Below are 22,861 nucleotides of genomic sequence, written 5' to 3'. Positions count from 1 at the left end.
GTGTGTGTGCGTGCGTGTGTGTGTGTGTGTGTGTGTGTCTGTGCGCACCTCTCAGCCAGCCCTCCCTTGCTCAGTGAGGAGATGATGATGGGGTCAAAGGGCTCCTCGGTGCCTGAGATGGTGATTCCCAGCGGGCCTCCGTACCTCTGCAGCTCCACCGTGTAGATGATGCTGCCCGAGACTTCCTGTTCATCTGAAACAGTCAATAAAGATTCATTCATCACAGGGTGAACGCTGAATGACTGTGAGAGCAAGGCATGATGGGACAGGCGTTTCCTGAGATATATGATCCACATCAGGCTGAAGGTTTCTGTTAATTTGTATAAAATGATGCAAGAGTCACCAAGAATACATCAAAGTTTGAGTGTCTCCTTCAGCCAAACTTCACGTGGCTTCAATAAAGAACAGGAAGATAAAGAATGAACATAACAGGCTGTCAGACGGCCCGGAAAAAATACTTCTCAACCTTGAAGCTACCTTGAAACTGAAAGTAAAATCTGACGTCAAGGGATTAATAAAGGTCTGTGGGAGGTTCCGGCTGATGAAGACGAGGTTTCAGGGGTCCTTGATTAGTTTCTGAATGTCCTTGAAAAAAATTCTAAAGGTCTTTAAGGAGGTCCTTGAGATGCCTGATGATGTTCAAGAGCTCCCTGAGAGGAAGGTCTGAAAGGTCCTTCAATATATTCTAAGGGTTTAATTAGGAGTCTGTAAGTGTCTCTTCCATACGATGAAACGCAACTATTCCCTGAGGAAGAGGAGGCACAGCACGTCTACGTGACGAGCCAATGACAGACAGGCGCAGGTGGACGGACAGTCAAAGGTGTAGTTAGTGACCCCTAGAGGACACCGTCTTCATTACAGCCCTCAATATAAAACACTGAAGGGAGGAGCCCCAGCTGCTCTGATGCTGGTCAAAATAACCTGTGCTGCTGGATGACATCATGCACGATGTGAAGGACGGTAAGCAGTGATTGGTCGAGGACTGACACGCAGTCTGTCATGTACCTCAGCCGAGTCTCTGCAGTCATTTGATGTGACACAGCGGCCGTCTTAACACACACACACAAGTCATGAGGCCTGAATCCGGCGTGAGACTTGATACCTGAGTTGTCTTCGTCTTTTCGGATCTTCAGCTTGACGAGCTCCTCGCACTGCTGGAGGATCTGAACAGCTTCCTCCATGGAGCAGTTCTCCACCCGGATGTTATCGATGGCCAGCAGCTTGTCTCCCAACTCCAACGTTCCCGTCCTGAAACAACAAAACGCGACCAGAGAAAGGCCATCGAAGCGTTTAAGCTCCCACACACACTGTAACGATCCCTGACTGCACACAACACCAAGAGGACAGATGTGACCTGCTGGTGAGACAACAGAAGCACTTCAGCTCACACCCCGAGACACACATGACCTACAAACACACACACACACACACACACACACACACACACACACTGGCCTGGACTGTTAGCCTAATTAACCAACCAACTACAGACTGACTGAGCTTCAACACAGCTGACACTCGACAGTTTACAGTGCTGGAATGTAATGCAGTACATTTACTGAAGTCCTGCATTCCAGTACAACTTTGAGGTACTTTTACTTGAGTGTTTCCATTTTCCACTTTTTACTCTGATACATTTGTCTGACAGCTGGAGTTTCTTTACAGATTAAGATTTTATGAAGGTGATGAGGTGAAGGTGGTCATTCCTCTTTACACATTTTGTACTTTTACTTCAGTCAAATCTTGAATGTAGGACTTTCATGTGTAATGGAGTACTTCTACATAGTGGTATTGCTACTTTTGCTAAAGTATGTGTGTGTGTGTGTGTGTGTGTGTGTGTGTGTGCGCGCGCGCATGTACCTGTGAGCGACGCTGCCTTTCTTGATGTCAGAGATGATGAGAGGATCACCTGCTTTCCTGTTGGACGGAGCTGGAGACACACAGACAGACGAGTTACAGGTGATTCAGGCAGAAAGAGAAGTTCAAACAGAAAACGGTGAATAATTCAGTTTGTTTACTCTGCTCCTCAGGATAACGATTAAACGTTAAAAAGAAAAATGAAACCAAGGCAGGTAATGTAATATTGAACTGACAAATGTGTCTCACAGCACGAGGAGGTCCAGGGCGAGGACATTATGGTGAAACCATTCATTGAAACAAAACTTTCATCTCGCAGAAGTACGAGACAAAACAACAAAACACTTCAGGACTAGTTAGCGAACCACTGGAGCTAACAAGCTAATGGCTAACATGCTATCCAGCTGGGACCATGCTAGCACGAGTCGGTCACAACAGCTTGTCTTTCTAAAGTCTTTTTGGGGGATATTTTAGTAAAAGTTGAAGGCGAAACAACCAAGAGTGTGCAGCTCCGCTAGCAGCTCTGTGATGCCGCTGTGAGCTAAACGCTAACATCAGCGTGCTAACATGCTCACAATGATAACGCCAACATGCTAATTTTAGCAAACATATTGTTTCCCATGTTCACCATCTCCGTTCTGCGCTAATGTTAGCATGCTAACATTAGCGCTCAACTTGGTCATAAATCAAAGAACTGGACCGGTTAAATGTCGACCTGATGATGGCGCTACATGAAACGTCAATCATCCAAATGTCAGGACAATCCATCTAATGGCTGTTGAGATGTTTCAGCCTCATGGTGGCGCTAGAAGAAAGGTCCTGTGCTCACCGACGTCGTTAAGATTCATCCTCTGGGGATCGTGAGCGTCTGAACAAACTCTCAAACACTGACGTGTTTCAGTCTGGATGAAAGTGGAGCGACAGGCTGCGAACATGAACGCATCTCTGCTCTGAAGCAGCCTCTCTACGCCGCAGTCCACAGACGAGGGAATACGGTTCCATCCTCTGTTGTCCCTTTCATGTCTTTACTTACAGCTGATGGTGATTCCCAGCTCCACGCCGGGCTTCTTCGGGAGCTTCACGTGGAACGTTCCTGAACTGGGGATGACCGACTCTGAGAGACACAAACGGAGACGCAGAGGGTGAGCAGATATTTCACCTCGCTGTGAAAAGACCAAGTCTGAAGTGAAGCAAAGGCTCTGCTCTGAAAACATCTCACTCTCGGTCTGGAGCATTTGGTGGTGAGAGGATTTCAACTTTTCTCAGCATCTGCTGTTAATTTTAGCCTGAAGAAGCAAACTCAACACTACGAGCAGCGGTGGAATATAACATTTACTCAAGTACTCTGCTTAAGTACAAACTTGAGGTACTTGTACTTCACTTGAGTTTCTACTCCACTGTGTTTATCTGACAGCTTTAGTTAAAGCTCATAAATGCAAATTAGAAAGAAAATTAATTAGCAACTACTTTGATAACTTCCCAGTAATTTCCCACTATTCTCAGAATGTTTTACTTTCAATACTTCAAGTACATTTCTTACTTACATACTTTTACTTCAGTAACCTTTTAAAGGGCTTGTAGGACTTTTACTTGTGACAGAGTATTTTTACAGAGCGGTATTAGTACTTTGACTTGAGTACAGGATCTGAATACTACACATGAAGTACATTTACTTCGTTTTGCTTGTATCGCCCTGATCAGTCAGTAACGAGCGATGTGTTTGTCGTGCTGACGTCATGTTGATTTTCATGTATTTGCCACAGAAGTGTCTCTGTTTTGGTGGATGTTTCTCATGAATGTCACGATAAAAACTGGCACATAAAGCTTTCCTTTGTTTTTCTATTGATGAGCGAACGAGCTCGATCGATCGATCAGACGTGTCCACGTACGATCGGCCGTACAGCTGTGTGTCAGTCGGGCTGTTTCCTGTGATTAGCATCAATATCTCCTTCATTACTGTGTCTGTGAGTCATTAATGACAACACGCTGCTGTTTTATCCAGCTCAGGCGTGGGTGGTTATTTATACCCGGCGGAGGACGTTACACTGACAAAGAGTCTGACAAATTACAGTGAGACACCAGAGAGGCAGACTTAAACACAGACCATCAGCAGAAGGCTTCACCGACGCAGACCGAAGATGAACCTTCGTGTCGGTGACTGTTTTTTCACGTCGACACTAAAACTAAATAAAAAGGAACTTTTGAAAACGAGAACTTTGACCAAACTGCAGACAAAAGGACACGAAGCTTTATCAGAGTTTAACCGTTCAGCACCTTCTACTCGTAACGTCACTGCTCCTGTGGTAACGTTAGCTAAAGTCACTGCACTGAAGAACAAAAGTAACACACACGGATGAAATTAATTCAATCAGGAAGCAGCAACAAAACAGCTGCGACTAAATTCCAGGATTACTGCTGGCAGCCCGCCATTAAACCTTCCTGCAGACGTTCATTAAAGGAATATCACTGTTCATTTTATCGCCGCCTGTCTGAAGAGAAGCCAGACGACGAGCAGCGTTTAAGTGAACAAATGACTGAATCAGCTTCTGAATGATCAGGCAGCTGAAGTGGAGAGAACAGGAAGCTGCAGCGATGATCGATGCAGAGAGAACGGTGTGTGTGTGCGCGTGTGCGTACCTGCCACGTCGAACTCAATCTCCAGTGTGAGCTGAGCGGTGATGGACGAGTCTCTGAGCAGCTGATTGGTTTCTTCCAGAGTCGAGTCTTCAGTAGGAACTCCATTTATGGACAAAATCCTGTCACCGATCTGCAGGATGCCACACCTACACACACACACACACACACACACACACAGATGACAGAGGTTAATAATGACAATAAATCTGAACCTTAAATCTGACAGGACTCATCTCTAAAAATGTATATTAAAATGAAAACATTAAAATACAATAAAAATAATAATAATAATGCAAAAAGCTATAATAGCACATGTTACTTTAATGTAAAACAGTGTTATCTCTCACACAGTCCACATTTGTTGTCAGTACATATTTTCTACTGATTGATTTCATTCAGATGTTTATTATTTAGTTCAACTCTTTTCATTTATTTTGATATTTAAGCTTCAAGCTGCGTTTCAGACACATGAAGCTGTGATAAACAAAGTGAACTTTAATCAGCAGTCTGTGTCATCACTGCCGTTACCTCTCCGCCGGGCTGTCGGGGTCGATGTAAGCGATGAGCGGCGGCGAGGAGAGCGTTTCCGTGGCAAAGACTCCACCTTGCAGCTGCAGGCCGAACCCCATGATACCGTCGCCTAGCAACGTCACCTCCGTGGTTTCCGTGTGAACGACCTGACCGGCGAGACCCACGGTGCTGGACGCAAGAGACACTGACAGGGAGGGACGCAGAGCGAGGGTTAAAACCCACGCTGCATTTGATATTTACGCTCATTTTTTATTCTAACGTTCTTCTTTTATCTGCTGTGAGTTTTAGGACAGGTGTGCCATGTGCAGGTAATTCATGGCAAAACAAAAGCAGGTTTAGTGTGCTTCAAACAGAGGTTCCCAGAGGGAAAGTCAGAGGAGTTATTAGAGTTCATCCTGAGGGGAGCACGAACGTCTCATCACAATCCATCCGACAGCTGTGGAGATATTTCAGCGTGGACCAACGAACCAGCATGAATTAAGAATGTCTGCACTGCCTGAACTTCAGCTTCGGCTTAATGAAATGTTAAGATCTGAAAGAGGAACTCTCATTTATTTTGTGTCTCCTTTTCGTTCCAGGTTCGGTTCACTGTGATGATCTGAAACTCAACGTCTGACATTTAAAACATCAACAGAGATCTGAGAGGAAATGTGAGTCTACAGCCCCGGTCGGAGGTCAGAGGTCAGAGGTCAGAGGTCAGAGGTCAGACTCACGGGAACTCTTGAAGTCCTTCTTCTTGGCCTTCCTCCTCATCAGCGTGCCCCGTGGACTCGTGGGATACATGTTCCTGGGCAGGGTGCTCATGTTGAGGGACGAGAGACTATAAGCCGACATGGAGCCAGGAGAGAACGAGTGGCTGAGAGCTGCAGAGAGAGAGAGAGGTGGTGAGCGGAGGTCTCTCTCTCAAAGGAAAACAACGCACTTCAGGAAGAGAGAGAGAGAGCGAGGCGGACGTACGAGGGTTGTTTGTATGGCGGTTGTGCGATCTGGCAGCTGATTGGTCGGGGTGGTATGTGTTGTAGTGGTATGGGGGGAGGATAGGGGCGGAGCCTCCGGTCTCCCAGGGGAGGGGGCGGGGACTACGCTGCACCTTGACTGCACACACACATGCGCGCACACACACACATCACACAGGAGGGTGTTTAGGTTAAGACAGGAGGAAAGGTCAGAGGTCAGAGGTCAGGTAGCTGCTTTATAAAAGATTACATCTTATGTGTGTAATCTTTCATATGTACTGTGTGTTTTTATCTTTTCATTCATTCTGATGTTTTGCTGCTGTGCTCCTCGTCGCTCTTCCTCTGTTGAAACGTGGATGACACAGATTGCTGCCACTGGAGAAACAGGATTATAATCTGAATCCTATTCTGTGTATTTTTGCGACCCCGTTTCCAAAAAAGTATTTATGTGTGAGTTTATCCCGTGCTGTGGGGCGTTCAGGGCCGGTTGAGCCTGGTGAGTGTGAGTTTATACCGTGCTGCGGTACGTTCAGGGCCGGTCGGGCCTGGTGTGTGTGTGTTAATACCGTGCTGCGGTGCGTTCAGGGCCGGTCGGGCCTGGTGTGTGTGTGTTAATACCGTGCTGTGGGGCGTTCAGGGCCGGTCAGGCCTGGTGTGTGTGTGTTAATACCGTGCTGCGGTGCGTTCAGGGCCGGTCGGGCCTGGTGCTGTGGCAGGATCTCCATGCGGACGGTCTGACAGGAGGCTGAGAGCAGCTGAGTGGCTTCAGCCAGAGAACAAAACTCCATCGACTTCCCATCAACAGACAGAATGTGATCTCCTGCATGCAGAGCACCACACCTACACACACACACACACACACACACACAGTCAGTATATTTTGGAGGAAAACAGTAAAAAAAAAGTTGAAAAAAGTAAAAAAAGCTGAATGAGTGTTTCGGCTCAGGGGTCATGCACCTGTCTGCGATGCTGGCTGGTTTGACCTTGTCGATGATGATGACCTGCTTGCTGCAGAACATGGAAGTGGACAGAGCCACGCCCAGGCTGGAGCCTGTTGCCTTGGCAACCTCCACCAGCAGCGGCCCCGACGCCGTGGCAACAGAATCTGATGGAGGGTGAACACACACCACAGGGCTCAGTCCTCGGTCCCGTTACATCAGTCCCATTAAAACTTCACAGAATCATCATCAGACTTTGAACTGACCCATCACGGAGACGTCGTACTCCAGCAGCAGCGTGGCCTCCTGCCCGCACTGCTTCAGGATGCTCATGGCCTCTGACAGCGTGCTGCCGTGAAGGCGGATCCCATCGATGCTCAGCAGCCGATCGCCCGGCTTTACGGTGCCTTCTCTGAAGAGAGACAGACGGAGACAGTTTGTACGGGGGCTGGCGAGGGACAAACCTCGTTCAGACAGAGAGCGAGGGCGGAGGTCACTCACCTGTCAGCTGGACCGCCCGGCCTGATGGTTGTAATGACGATGGGGCGAGACTTGTTCCTGTCTTCATGGGCCCCACCTGCACACACACAGTCATGTATTTATCTTTAACACATACACACACACACACACACACACACACACAAGCTCTCCTCACCTCTGATCACGAAGCCGAAACTGTTTCCTTCTTTGTGAAGCGTAACTTCCACGTTCTTGAATATGACCCCTGACCCCTGCACGGCTGCAACACACCAGAGCATCAACACGTCAGCGTCACCTCTGACCTCCTGCAGCCTTCACACACTGAACACGTTCACAAATACACGACTGTTGTACTTATACTACTGCTGTCTCTGTGACTGCTGCTGGCAGCACTTACAGACAGGCGGCAGCTCGTACTCGACCTCCAGGACGACTCGCTCCCCGACGTTCTTCAGCAGACTGATGATCTCATCGTGTCTGAACTTGGCCAGGTTGATGCCGTTAACGGCGCGGATGTAGTCGCCCACGTTCAGCTGGTCGCTCCTGCACAAACGATCCAAACAGCAACTCTGATTTGACTTCAGTGAAGTTTACTTTGCGATGGTGGAGCCTGACTTGAGCCTGAGATCCTCCCATGCTGGGAGCCCGTCTCCTCTACCTGCTGTCCTGGACCTGGGAGCAACCAGGAGGACACCAGGCTGCGACCGCGCTCAGCAACAGTTCAGACCCACGACTAAAGTAAGATCCTTTGGTTCGAGCAGGAATATGAAGTCCAAAGAGGACGAGATAAAAGAATGGATGAGTGACTTCTAAATGAAGAAAGTGCTTTTATTGGATTTTTAAACATTGGTATTGGCCTCTGAAATCCAGCATCAACTCACCTAAATTAATTATGTTAACATGAATATATAAATAGCAGATACATGTGTTTAAAAGGCTGACGGGAGAGACTCTGGATGAGTGATGGACAGTCACACAAACTGTATTTTCATAGCCTGAAAACACTCAAACACATTTAATATGATTAACAACAGACTAGAACATAATAGAAGAGGAAAATAGAAAAGATTATCCGACTGTGACGAGCTACCTGGCAGCGATGCCTCCCTGCCGCAGGTTCGAAACCCGGGGCTTCCCATCTTTGTCGATGCCGCCTGAAACCGTGAGCCCGAGCGTCGTGCCCTCCTTCTTCATCAGCTCCACCACCGAGCAGCCTCGAAACTCGTCTGCATCACACAGGTGAACAGGTGAGCGGGTGAACAGGTGACTGCTCGAACGCTCCATGACATGATTTTACTGAACTCTTTTATCTGCTGCAGTGTTATTTTTTCCATCGTTCTTTCTTTGCACTCTGACTTCACAGTTTTCTCTCTCAGCACAGAGAAATGAAATAATAATCTGTAAAAAGTGAAGTCATCGTCTATTCTGTCGCCCATCTATATTTCATCAAACGGCTGAAATATTCAGCAGCGGCAGAGATGGATAGAGAGCGGGAGATATTTCAGAGCAGGCCGGGTACGATCTGATGTGATCTGTCCGCAGGTGATAAAACAGAAAGCAGGATTTCATTAAGATGTTGTATTTTAATATTAATCAAGCAGCGACTCGCCCTCTTTCATCCACACTGGATTAAGATCTGATCGTTGGCAGTGACCATCATTGTCTTCTTCTCCTCCCTCATCTTTCTGCTCCAAAGAGGCTTTTCAAGTTGTCCTTTTCAACTTTTCTCAAGCATCAGCTCTGACTCACAAACCTCAAAATCTTCTATTCTGATCAAATGTTAGATGAAGCAGCTTCCTGCAGCGGCGAGGGAGAAACTGTTGAAAGCGTGAAGCCGGTTAACGACGTCACACTGAGACCAGAGTTTGTTCAAGCTGCAGATTTGACTGGAAATCAGAAGCAGCTTCGTCTCTGCAGCAGCTTTTGTTGACACGCTTTCAAAAACACCAGTGGGAGGTTCTGCCAGTTCCACTAACTGGTTTTAAAGTGTTACCAGTTCCTCTAAGTGGTTCCAAATATACACCACATCCTTTAACTGGTTCTGAGCCTTCATCAGTTCCTCAAACTGGTTTAAACCCTGACCAGTTGCTGCAACTAGGTCACACACTCAACTAGTTTCAGGAGCTCTACCAGCTCTGTGAACTGGGTCTTAACCTCTACCAGTTCCTATAACTGGTTCCAAGGTTGTACCACTTCTGTAACCAGTTCAGAACATCTACAAGTTCCCAAACCTGTTCAAAAGCTGTACTAGCTGCTCTAAACAGTTCTAAAGATCAAACCTACCAGTTTCTATGAGTGAACTTAAAGCTCCATCAACTGGCTTTGAAGCTCCACCACATCCTTCATCAAGCCCAGTTCATCTAACTGGTTCCAAATCTCGACCAGTTCTTTTAAAGGTACAGTGTGTAAGAATTGGCCACCACTGCTGGAGGTCACTCCAAACAAATAGGGGGCAGCATGCTAACCGCTAACTGCTGCTCACTATTCTCATGGCTGTGACTATCTTTGGCTGTAGCTACTAGTTGCCGTTAGCTCAGTTAGCTCAGTTAGCCTCAGCTCTCACAGCTAAAACTGCAGGTGCTGTACTATCAGACCACAGCTAGCTGGTCAGCGCGCTGACTTCAGGACTTATCTCTTCAACACCGTGCAGAGACGTCTTAGACATAACGTCACAACTGTCACTTCTTCACAGTCTGTTGATCATGTTAATTCATTTTTTCCATGTTTTAAACCAAAATTCTTACCATATCTAACACATTTCACCTTTAACGGTCTGAAAATCTAACAGGTCTTATTGGCCCTACCTGAGTCTCTGCTGGAAGGTTGTCCATCAGTTAACTGTTTCATGTCATTGATGTAATGTTTACCTGTTATATAAATATTGGATAATTCGGATTACACCACTCTGATACGAGTTGCAAGTAGGCCACCAGCTCCAGGTGGGAGGAGATAAAGTGCGACTGCAAGCATCTTCCTGCAGGTCACACGGATGGAAAACATCAGCTGATGTTTGTGTGCGTTCTATTTTCAGAGCTCTTATCTTCATCGGTGTGCTTATTAGCTCTGCTGGAGGAATCGAACGGAGGCCAACCAAAAAAGAACGGAACAAAACACACGACAGATCGCAAACAACAAAACACACTAGACCACACAGCGGACTACAGGTGTGTTACCTGGTATACTCTGCCTCCTGATGGCCAGCGCTCCGTCTGGGGGTCGCGACCCGGCGGAGTGTTTGGTGTACGGCCCCTCATCTGAAACACACACAAACACATTAAAACTTCTACCAGTTCCTTTAACTGGTCCCAAAGCTCAACCTCTTCCTGTTACTGGTTCCAGGCCTCTATCAGTTTCTCTTTCTGAAGCCCCCCAGCTGCCAATTTACCAATTTCTCTTTACTGGTTTTCAAGTGCTACTGGTTCCTGTATGTAGTTCTGACTTGTTACTTCTTCAAAATGGCACCTTTAAACTGGTTCTGAGACTCTACCAGTTCCTTGAACTGGTACTGAAGCTCCAAATAAACCATCGCAGAGTTTTAAGTTAACGTCAGAAACATATCACAACCTTCGTGGACAAACTGCAGCAGATAGGCACCTCACAACATTTAGTTTTCTGATTTCTGTCACAGTGAAACGTCATTGAAATGCTCCCATAATGCATCTGTACTCACCGTCATCAGACATCGCAGAGCTTCCACCACAAAAATACATTAAGAGCTAAGATGCTAACTTATTAAAAAAACACTGACAGCTACTGTAATCATTCCATTAAAGCTTTCTGGCCTTACAAGCTAGCAAACTAGCACGTTAGCATCCTCTGCCTCAGATGATGCTACTTGTTAGCATCTAACAAAGCTCTGAACAATGACTGAATGACTCTTACTGACCGGTGAACCGTCTGGTTTGCTGTCTAATGCTGCTGCTGAGAGGTCTGTCAAGTCAGCCTGTTCTCATGAATAAAGAAACTCCTGCCAGAAGGAGGTGACCTCATCAGCACAGCAGCCAATCCCAGTGGAGAACACAGTGGTCCATCTCAGTCTGGACAAATCTCACCAGTCCATTGGGAGAGCCCTGGTGATGTCATCACACAGACGAGAGAGCAGGGGCGGAGCTAAGCCATGAACCATGAGATCAGACCAGTTAGGATGTAGAGATTTGATGAAGTAAGACTTTTAACTGGATGATTGATGTCAATGGAAAACTGGACACATCTGGAGGGGAAATGTGTAGAAATGATACGAATAAAACCCACAACATCCTTAGTTTACAGCTGATACCTGCACTTTATACCACCCCCCAACATCCACTGCAACTCACACACAAACACAGAAACGTTAAAAAGCCAGTTTGAACCTCGATCGAGTGACTTTTACATGTAAAAATCAGGCAGGAGGCTGCATGTGGTTAAAAGAAAGCCGACAAACAGGAACATCAGCAATCACCAAATCAGACTATCAACAGCATCAGCACCACGACACCGAACACAACAAGCAACTGCACCCACAAATAAGGACACCACCGTGAGGAGAGCTGGCATGAAATGATCAGTCGATTAACAGATTATCGTTAAATCCAGAATATTCATCGACACGTACAGTATTTCATAATCAGTTAAATCCACGTACAAAGAAAAGCACGAACACTCTGGATTTGCCTTTTTTCTCTGTTTTAGATGCATGTTAACGGAGTGTCGTTGGGGTTTGAACTGCTGGTGAGACAGAACAAGCCGCCGAAAGACGTCGTGGACGTTCTCGTCCATGTTTTCAGATGGACTGCAGATCATCTGATCAACCAAAACGACTCCTGCTCATAAAAACAAGCGTGAGTCGCAGCTCTGAGAGCAAACATCAGAAGAGCTGCAGCTGAATCGTTTGTCTGTAAATCAGCAGGATGACAATCGCTTCATGCCTCCTCCTCCATCACTTCTGTCTCCTCTGCGTTTCCTCTTTTATCTCCTCACAGTTTACCGCCGTGTCGTTCTATTTCGGTCCTCTGTTGGGTTCTACTTGATTCAGTTCTAGTCTATTCTAATCTGCTCTAGATCTATTCTGTCCTGTTTCTCTTCTGCTTGGTTCCAGCAGCTGAGCTCAGAAACACAATGAGACTGTGAGCGCACACACACACACACACACACACACACACACACACACACACACACACCATAGCTAACTGAAGATGAAAGCCTCCTCCTCCACATGTAGGACAGCAGCATCTCTCTCTCGGTCTCCAGCTACAGTACATATAATACTATATACTACACACTGTGCTCAGTTATATAATACATACATAATCTTAAGTCTTAGCATTGTTTAAATAAGGTCACACACCGGTGTGGAAGGAGGTCTTCTGACTCAGTGTTACACGCAAATAAATGATATTTGTATATTTAAGGTCCACTGAGGGACTGAGGTGTTTTATACTTTGATTAGCAGGAGGGAACAGTGTAAAGCACACACACACACACACACACACACACACACACACACACACACACACACACACACACACACACGTCGCCTTCAGACGCAGTAAAAACTGGCTTTTTCAGAAATGAATCTGAACCTTGAATCTTGTCCTAAAGGCTGAGGTGAAACTGGATTCTGTGAGAGCTTCACACAGAGCAGAAGAGGACTGGACGTACGAGCAGTGAAGAGCAGGCGGTCATCATAGTGAAGTGTGTGATGAAGACCTGTGATGAAGATCTGTCAGAGGGAACACCTGCAGGCTGAAGGCTGCTGCTGTGTGACCAAGAAGTGATGCCTTCAGCCGGTTTGTTTGTTCCATGACAGATCGAACACAGCAAAAAAATACTTTTCCTGTCTGACCAACACTCTGAAACTCCATAATATTCAATTTAACACAATGTGAAAGAAGAAAAGCAGCAAACGTGTAAGAAGAGGAAACGGAGAATTTCCCAAAGAACGAACTCTCTGAACAGACCAATGAAACCAGCAGGACGTTAACTTCCTACGGCTGCAGACGATGGAACTGTGACGTCCCAACATGCAGGAAACAGGTGAGTGTGGGGCCCAGATAATTAGACGATTCATCAGCAACACAAAAGTTATTTATGGAGGGAAGAGAAGCGTCCGCTGTTTTCAGCTCTGCTTCACATCACCGGACTGCTGGTTGGACAAAACCACACAAACATCACGAGCAAACTTCGCCTCCTGCAGCCTGATTGGACAGAACGGCTCGTCTGCCTCAGGTCTGCAAACAGCTGTGTGACCTTTAACAGCAGAGGTCACCTGAGCAAAAACACACATTACTACTACACGTCAGAGGAGAATACTGCAGTTTTTACATTTACCTGATGCCTGAAATGACTTCACAGTCAGATTTTACACAACACGTGAGGTCAGCTTGTGCAGCCTCACAGATTTCAGTACAGAAGCACTCGAAGGAGTTACTGAGAAATGAACTGAGTGTTTCCCCCCATCATTGACCTGGACGGCCTCTTGATGGAAGAATATGTTTGGAGCCCTGAAGCATAAATCCAGATGAGGAGGGACCAGGAGCTCTAATGGGAGCAGAGTTCATCAGCCTAACTGGGACAAACTGGGACGCTTTGTGTCTTTCTTCTCTTTGTATCCTGAAGGTATTTCCTCCAGCAGGCGTAAGCCTGGAGGGTTTGGTCCTCTGTGTGTGTGTGTGTGTGTGTGTGTGTGTGTGTGTGTGTGTGTGTGTGTGTGTGTGTGCGTGCGTGTGCGCGTATTGTTCGTGTGCGTATCTGTTCGCAGCTTATCTCAGACTACTGGACCCATCAGGCTGATGTTTTTCACATTTATGACAGGATGTTCAAAGACCTCTCGTGGCTGCAGTGATTCTGTTTTATTGGCTGCTGACTCCTCACCCCCCCACCCCCCGCACCCCCCACCCTGGCCAGTAGGGGGTACAGGTGACCAACAGCTCCTTCACTTGCACCTCGTTTCCGCTCAGGACAGCGGACGTGGCGGTCACGTTCGTGTTGGCTCTCTTGATGGTAAATTAATTTTGAAGTTGATGTTTTACACGGCTGCTGGCTCGCCTTCAGTCCACCACACACACACACACACACACACACACACACACACACCACTGTGGACCTTCTCATGGACACCTGCAGTCCACAGACGAGGACGTCGACGTCCATCTACGGACAGACAGGTGGACCAAACGGGACCGTCGCTGACAGGAAACGGACACTGATTGTGACTGACTTTAACATTAGAGCGTGAAGCTCAAAGCGCTGTGTAACGAAGCGTCTCTGATGTTTGCTGACCTCATTCCAGCCGCATGTTTCTGTTCTGCGCTTCCTGTTGAACTCAAAGAAATGACAAACACAGAGCTCAGACTCGAACTGCAGCACTGAAACGATTCCACGCTGATGCATCAGTGATAATGATCCCAGCAAGAAGTAAAACGCCAACGAGCACACTTCACTTCTTATACTGTCAGCAGCTTCTGAATGAAGTATTTTTACTTCACCTGAAGTAACGGATCGAAATACTTCTTCCACTATAGTTTCATCTATTGGTGATGTTTTTGGTTAACAGTGTCGTCTTGAAAACATCCCAGAATAACATCAAATCCACGTTTAACTGGAGTTCAAAGTCCTGATGTTTGTCTAACAAACAGCACAAAACTAAGATATTCAGTTTATTATGATAAAGGTCTCAGAAAACCAGCAAACATTCACATTTCAGGAGCTGGAAACTAAAACATTACTTTCATTTAATTAAACGACTTATCTGTTAACAAAAAAACTGTTGCAGTTACAATAAGTACTTTGATACTTTGAGTACATTTTGCTGATAATATGTGCTAAAAATTTGCTTTTATTGCAGTAAATATCTATATAATAATAATAAATACAATACAATAAGGACATAAAGGTGCTGTTTACGCACCGTGCTGCTCATGTTTTCATGGGTTCATAGAATTACTTGCACCACCTGCACCTCCCTCACACTGTTCATACTTCATGCCACCTGCTCTACTTACATGTATTTAGAATTTTTTGGATATTTTGACTATTTGCACTTCTGATTAGATGCTAAACTGACGCACTGACGATGACAATAAAGCTGAATCTAATCTAATCAATAGCATCATTTGTCAATAATAATCTTATACCCGTGTACATAATGTACATAAATATAGTCGATTTCACTCTGTATCTTTCTTCTTGTCCTTTTTGTTCTCTTGTCTCTTTTTTACTCTTCGCTGTAACAATTTAATTACCCCAGTGTGGATTAATAAAGTTTTATCTTACTTTATCTTAATATTTTTGTTATGTCTTCAACCATATTCATTATTTATTGTATATATTATACTACACTGTAGTATATTACTATAGTATATCCTGTTATCTTGCTGTACTTTGCACATACAGGTGTATCTATGTACATGTACATGTTTTTCCACATGCATGCAGACACTCATATCCTGGTGTCCATATACACTGGACGTGCTGTCACTCTTAATTTTGTCTAATTGTTCTACTTTAACTCCTGCAACACCTGTTTCCCCTCTGGGATCAATAAAGGATAATCGTATCTTATCTTTACCCATAGTGGAGTATTTCGTACTGTGGTACAGTTACTTTTAAACTCTGAGTACTTCATCCACCAAGAGGAGAACCACCAAAGGAAAAACAAACACCTGAAGCTTCGAAGTGACTCAGACTTTGAGAGAAAAATCACATCCTGATCACTCTCTCACCGTCTGTGTCCTCCTTTCTCCTCCATTCTCTCTCTGCCCGTTAACACACACCATGAATATTACATTCATGAGAATAAGATGCAATGCTCGCTCGCCCTCTCTCTCTCTCTTCTGCTCACACTCACTCTGAAGGTCTCTCGTCCGAAGCAACCTGCAGCGATCGACTGAATGAATCCATCTGGAGATCATTTTCAACGACACACACACGCACAGAAACACACACACACACCACACAATGCACGCATGCACACACATGCACGCACACACATGCACGCACGCACGCACACGCACACACACACACACACACACACACACACATACACACACTGGCTGTGGTCATACACAACCAGCTCTGTCTCTTTTCAATGTCAGCAGTTTACACCAAATGATGCTCAGTCAACCACACACACACACACACACACACACACACACACACACACACACACACACACGTATGTTACACATGCAAACATGCTTATCCCTCCATCACACACACATTCAGCCTCTCTCTCTCTCTCTCTCTTTCACAGTGCTTCTCTCTGTCTCTCTACCTTTATTCACCCTGCGCAGGATCTGGCAGCGACATTTAAACGACACGGCGATCATGGTGAAGCCGAGCCGAGCGTCGCCTCCCCGCCAGCGCCATGCAGATGCAGCCGCCACAAACTACACCTCCTACTCCTCCTCTTCTTCCTCCTCCTCCTCTTCCTCTGTGAGCGGCCGAGTGACGGACGAGCTCCTCACACAGAAACCATCATGGAGACGCTTCCTGAGCCTCGGCAAACGAGAGAGAGGGAGCGCTGCAGATGTGAAGCTCCTCCATAAAATGAGGCAGCGGAGGAGGAGGGAGAGAGGCAGGAAGGGGGAGGGGGGGAGGCAGAGTCTGCGCAGATGGGAGGATGTAGAAGAGCAGGAGGAGGGGGGGCGATGGAGGGATGATGGAGGCTCAGGAGGAGGAGGGAGGCTGCCGTATCCCTCAGCTGGTTTATAATGTGTCTCTGTGCAGCTGGATGGATGGAGGGATGAAGGAAACGGGCATGAGAGGGAAGGAAGTGGAGACAAAGGGAAGGATAATGCAGGAAATAGAGATACAAAGATGAATGTAAGGAGTAAACGGTGGTAAAGACGGAAGAAAGGAGAAATTCAGAGGTGGAGAAGCAAAAGAAGGGAGGAAAGAAATAAGAATGGAAGAAAAGGAAGAAAATGAAAAAAGGAAGGGGAAGGATGGAGAGAAGGAATAAATGAAGCAAGGAAATAAGTGTCATGGAAGATAATGAAAGGAAAAGGAAGGGAGGATGGAGGGAATGAAGGAAAGGAGCAAAGGAAGGAAGGAAAGAAAGGAGAAAGGATGATGTGAAGGGAGAAAAGATGGAAGCAGCATCCGATGATCGGTTTCTCTGGAAACCACAACAATACACATGTACTACTGCCCAACAACCGGCACAGTACACGTGCTACTCGAGTACTGATATAGTTTAAGAAGTAGCAGTACGTACAAGATGCAGTACCTCACTTCTTTGAAGTAGAAAGACTCACGAGAGGCTGATAAATCCTGACGAGTGTCGATCAAACTCCAAAAACACTGAATCCTACATTTCCCACGATGCAACTCAATACTGCTTTTCTCCATTAAAGCCTCCAGTTTGTAACTCTGATGACATCACTATGACATCACTGGGGTTATCTTTCAGAGGATGTGTTACAACTGATGACCTCAGGCTGAGCAGTACTTCTCATCATCCATGCGTACAAAACAGAGTACTACATGTACTACAGTTCCTGTTCAGGCTCTAGTTCTAACAGCCAAAATGTTTTAACGACTGCTTTGCTGATAAGTATACACGTATAAGTACTAATACCTCAAACTATCTGCACAGGTCTTCAGTGGAAAAGTATTCTTTTAGTATTTGGTTGAACTGACTGAACACAGTCTTAATTGTTCGTGGTGGTTTTCAACAGCAGTACTACTATACTGTGTACTAGCATATGATAGTGGTACAACTAAATAGGAATTAATACACGTTAACATAATACTACTATAAAGTACAAATACAGTACAAGCTTGACTTAAAATACTGTGTTAGACAGAGTACTACTAGTGTTTGAGTACTAGTAGTGGTAGTAGTACTCAGTACTACAGTTTTTTGTCAGGATTTCCTTCCTGGCAGTGTATGAACCAATAGGAGAGCAGCCGTTCTGTCCTCTGCGATGTCATTGGCTGACACTGGAGGAGGGTGTGTCCTGGTCCAGCAGGTAGTGAAGTGGACAGACATGTGGGTCAGTGTTCCAGCAGCAGATTACACGGGATTAGTGTCAGCGTGTGTGTGTGTGTGTGTGTGTGTGTGTGTGTGTGTGTGTATTAAAGGTATTAACAGTGATATTACCATAACTGCAGCAAAATGCAGGTCAACACGCTGCACTCATTAAACACATCTCTCTCTCTCTCTCTCTCTCTCTCTGTGTGTTTCTCTCCCTCGGTCAGTGTCTCTCTCCCTCTGTGTGTGTGTGTGTGTGTGTGTGTGTGTGTGTGTGTGTGTGTGTGTCTCTTCCTCTCTCTCCCTCTCTGTCTGTGTCTCTCCCTCCCTCTCTGTCTTTCTGTCTGTCTCTCTCTCTCCCTCCCTCTCTCCCTCTCTCCTCCCTCTCTCTCTCTCTCCCTCTCTCTTCCCTCTCCCTCTCTCTCCCTCTCTCCTCCCTCTCCCTCTCTCCTCTCTCTCCTCCCTCTCTCTCTCTCTCCTCTCTCTCTCCTCCCTCTCCCTCTCTCCTCTCTCTCTCTCTCCCCCTCTCTCCTCCCTCTCCCTCTCTCCTCTCTCCTCCCTCTCTCTCTCCTCTCTCTCCTCTCTCTCCCTCCCTCCCTCCCTCTCTCCTCCCTCTCCCTCTCTCCCCCTCTCTCCTCCCTCTCCCTCCCTCCCTCCCTCCCTCTCTCTGTCTCTGGGCTGTGGACTGTCTCACTGACCGATGACAGGGTCTTGTTATATAACTCAGGTTTGGTCCTGAGTGTATCTGAGCTGGCTGATGTGAACTGAGGTGCCGTGGTTTGTTCTGACCTGTGCTGCCCCCTGCTGTTCACACAGGCGACCGGCTGCACTGGGACCTATCACGCCCCCTGCTGGAGACAGCACGGCAGCACGGCAGGAAACACTACAGCTCCTGTTCCTGACAGTGCTGTTAAAACTGGAACAACACATTAAAACAAGCAGGACAAAATAAGGCTTCACAACAACCAGCTTCACCCTAACCTGCTGTGATGTCACATCCTGTCTGAGCTGGGTCTGAACCTGGAACTGGACTGACCCTCATCTCAAAACGTCACAGGTTCAAAGCCCAACAGCAGCAACATCTTAACTCAGGTGGATCCAACAGAACCAGCTAGAACCAGACAAACCAGACACAGCCCAAATCATGGAGAATGAGAGAAATCAGAACCAACCAAAACCAGGTAGAACCCCAGACGTCCTGAGGACGGTGTTCAGGTGTTTCCTGTCGTACAGCTGACAGAGTACTTCGTCCTGGAAAGTGTTTTTAGACGCAGCCACAAACTTTAATGTTATGCTGTGACATGAGGGTCAAACAGCTACAGATAAAGTCACTTTAAAACAAGAGCAGAAGTTCCTGTGAAGCTGCACAGCAGGCGTTTAACTAACTGAACTACAACTTTACACTGAGGAAGAAAACTACGAAATACTTGTACTCGCACGTACTGCGTCCTGTGTACTGTCACAGGCCGAACAGCCTGCACATCCAATAATACAGTATCATGATCTGATGAAGGCCGTCCTACTGCTGTCAACTCAACCAGCCCCCCAACACACACACACACACACACACACACACACACACACACACACACACACACACACACACGGCTGCAGCTGTTACCATGGAAACAAGCTGATGAATAATTGAGGGAAGAGAGCGGCCCTGCACCGTACAAAGGGTGATTTTGAGAGATGAAAGAAGTGTTCACACACACACACACACACACACACACACACACACACACACACACACACACACACACACACACACACATTTCAGGTTATCATCACAGCCTCCAGCATTTTCAAAATAACCAAATCAGAGTATAACACTGACTGACTGTGTGTGTGTGTGTGTGTGTGTGTGTGTGTGTGTGTGTGTGTGTGTGTGTACATGTCAACACCCACCGCCCAAAGTTAAACACGTGGGTTTGAGTCACCATGACATCTCCTTATGTAAGCACACACACACACACACACACACACACACACACACACACACACAGTGCTAATAACACTGTTCCAGAGAAGAAGAGCAGACGAAGGATGTGCAAACCTTTAATTAGTGCTAACAGTCACAGTCAGACTGACGAGTTTCCATGTGTGTGAGGACCAGATGGGAGCGAGCTACAGCACTGTAATCAACAAGGCCAGAACACCTCGGATCATCACATCCGCTGCTCTCTGAGACTCCTGACGAACACAGACCTGGACTCCTGTAAACCTCTTTGGACAGACTCAAACCAACAGCACGCTGTCCGTCTCTCAGTGCTGTCTGACTTCCTGTCTGCGTCTCTCAGCTCCAAGCTCATTGGTTCCTGCTGAAGACGGAAATCTTTAAAAGCAATAATATAAAGCTTCATTTTAAAGGTGTGTAATATGTCAGAAAATCGTTAAAAATGCTCGTCACAGTCTCCCACAGTCCGAAGCGATGTCTTCAAATGTCTAACCAACAGTCCAAACCGTCGCGTCGGAGAAGGTGTGAGCACAGAACATTTGGTGTTTGGCTGCTGATGAAGCTCCCGTCGTCTCGCTGTCCCAGCTGACGTTCACGTTATTCTTTGAGAGTAAGAACGCAGTCAGTAGTTTCAGAGGCATGCTGGTACCAGTTGAAGTGAAGTCCCTTTGTGTTTTTGTACTGCGTTGTGTATTCCACTGATTACATTAAGCACTACCAAGCGGACTCAGCGGGTACCTGAGCTGCTGAAGATGCATCACCAGGGGACTGTGTCGGTTCAGACTGGTGAGGACTTGATGCCGCGCCGTGAAATTACCACGTTAACATGAGTGCACGCGGCGCTCATTCATCCTGAGCGTTTACTGTTGGGCGCATTTGGGAAGTCTGACCTGTTGATGGCGCTACACGAACAGTCAGGGGACGGCCACAGTCACGAGGCGTCACCATGTCCCCGTCACAGATGTCATGGCGATCCGTCGGTCTCACTCTGAACCAAAGTGTCGGACCAGCAGACGGACCGACTGATGGACTGACATCACTGTCTCCAGAGCCTCCTGCTAACGAGCTGAAAACACTTCGGTCGGGCTGAGTGCTCCGTCACCCCTGAACCAGTCTCACAGCCTCATTTACTTCCATTGAAGCCCGTGCAGCTCCACCCTGATTATCTACAGCACGTCAGCGCTGCGACATCACATCCTGTGCGACCCCTGACCCCGACTGTTAACCCGCTGACCTCACAGCATGCATGTAATCATCTGGATGTTATTTTAATGAAAGGAAATGTTCAAGCTCTCTATCCTCCAGTGTGTCTGAGGTACACAAACACTGAGACATCCAGAACAATCCCATTAGAATCAGCCTTGCTGTGCTTGAAATATGCAAATATCTGTAATCTGTCTATCATATGAACAGAAATGCACTTCTTGAATGTTCATGGTGTAAAGACTGAGTGCAGAGAGGCGGGCAGACATGCAGCACATGTGGTGAGCGGCGTCGGCTGCTGAGGGTAAACAGATGTGCCACAGCAGTAATAAGAATAATAATAACAGGACGGACCTCGAGGACGAAGACGAGGACGAGGACGGCTTGTGGTGTGAGGTTTTGGTCCTGATGGACTGCACAGAGTTTCAGCCGATGTAGTTTGAAACACAAACACAACAAAACTAATGACAGTACGAGAGATAATTAGTGTTTCCGCTCCGCGCTCATGTCATCAGGAAGACGCTCCAGCAGGCAGAACAGAAGCTGCTTCACTGACTCGAAGGCCGGACGACCTGAGAGCTGACAGCTTGACGTCAGGCGAACAGGTCCCAGCATGTAGAGCTTTATGGACAGGAAGTGATACTCTGCAACCACCTCTAACCACCGTCCGACACAGAGGTCGTCTCTGCGTGTGAGAAGCAAACCGGCCGAGCATTAAGCCAGAAACTAACCACCTGAAGCCCGCTTCATGTTAACCAACAGTCACACAGCACACGGGACAGAAAACATGACGTTTCTAACGCAGCTCTGGGCCCATTAGCGTTCCTGTTAGGCCATCTCTACGGCAAGGTTGAGTTCCTTTGTTTAGGAGGAATTAGCGCAGAAAAAAAGAACCCGTTGTTCTTTAATTTAGGAGAACTAATTAAACATCATATCCAAATAATGAGGGGAAAGTGCTCTGAATCCCGAGACGCCTACAGATTAATTAAGGTGAACTTGTTCTACTTTTCCTCTCTGGTTGTGTGTGCGTTCGTTCTGCCCTGAAGAGAGCTGAGCAGCGAAGAACGCCGCCTCCAGACCGACGCCGATGGAATCACAGCGAGCGGAGAAGTGGGAAACGTGGGACTGAACGCCAGCCGAGTCGAGAAGAGTCTGACACATTCGCACATGGTGACTGTTAAAAAACAGGTAGGTGTGGTGTCTAGTTTATGACAGGGCTGCTGATGGCAGCCAAAAACAGATGAAACAAAGATGTTATTCGCCAACAACATATTTTGTTTTCTTTACTCGCTCAGTTTTCCAGACTTGGAAACAGGATTTAGTGAAAACCACTAACAATTTGCTA

General features: G+C 46.7%; 1 protein-coding gene across 6 annotated transcripts in view; it reads right to left on the bottom strand.

The window, feature by feature from the left end:
- grip1 (glutamate receptor interacting protein 1) overlaps window positions 1-22,861 on the bottom strand; it is a 55,704-nt gene that overhangs the window by 11,517 nt on the left and 21,326 nt on the right. For 5 of the 6 annotated variants that reach the window (XM_076721985.1, XM_076721981.1, XM_076721982.1 and 2 more), the window contains exons 2-17: window positions 10,573-10,653; window positions 8,490-8,625; window positions 7,797-7,942; window positions 7,575-7,658; window positions 7,421-7,496; window positions 7,186-7,331; window positions 6,939-7,086; window positions 6,652-6,821; window positions 5,983-6,120; window positions 5,739-5,888; window positions 5,023-5,209; window positions 4,495-4,640; window positions 2,891-2,971; window positions 1,861-1,930; window positions 1,103-1,248; window positions 49-193 (exon numbers count right to left, since the gene is read on the bottom strand). In XM_076721985.1, coding sequence (XP_076578100.1) covers window positions 49-193; window positions 1,103-1,248; window positions 1,861-1,930; window positions 2,891-2,971; window positions 4,495-4,640; window positions 5,023-5,209; window positions 5,739-5,888; window positions 5,983-6,120; window positions 6,652-6,821; window positions 6,939-7,086; window positions 7,186-7,331; window positions 7,421-7,496; window positions 7,575-7,658; window positions 7,797-7,942; window positions 8,490-8,625; window positions 10,573-10,653 — 2,050 coding nt within the window. Of the gene's footprint in view, window positions 1-48; window positions 194-1,102; window positions 1,249-1,860; window positions 1,931-2,890; window positions 2,972-4,494; window positions 4,641-5,022; window positions 5,210-5,738; window positions 5,889-5,982; window positions 6,121-6,651; window positions 6,822-6,938; window positions 7,087-7,185; window positions 7,332-7,420; window positions 7,497-7,574; window positions 7,659-7,796; window positions 7,943-8,489; window positions 8,626-10,572; window positions 10,654-16,652; window positions 17,513-22,861 lie in introns of those variants that run through there. The other variant, XM_076721987.1, reaches the window with a different exon arrangement.

This window comes from Chaetodon auriga, chromosome 22 (assembly GCF_051107435.1).
Source record: "Chaetodon auriga isolate fChaAug3 chromosome 22, fChaAug3.hap1, whole genome shotgun sequence".
Lineage (NCBI taxonomy): Eukaryota > Metazoa > Chordata > Actinopteri > Chaetodontiformes > Chaetodontidae > Chaetodon > Chaetodon auriga.
The sequence above is the reverse complement of the archived record's forward strand: the minus strand, read 5'-3'. Positions and strand labels throughout refer to the sequence as shown.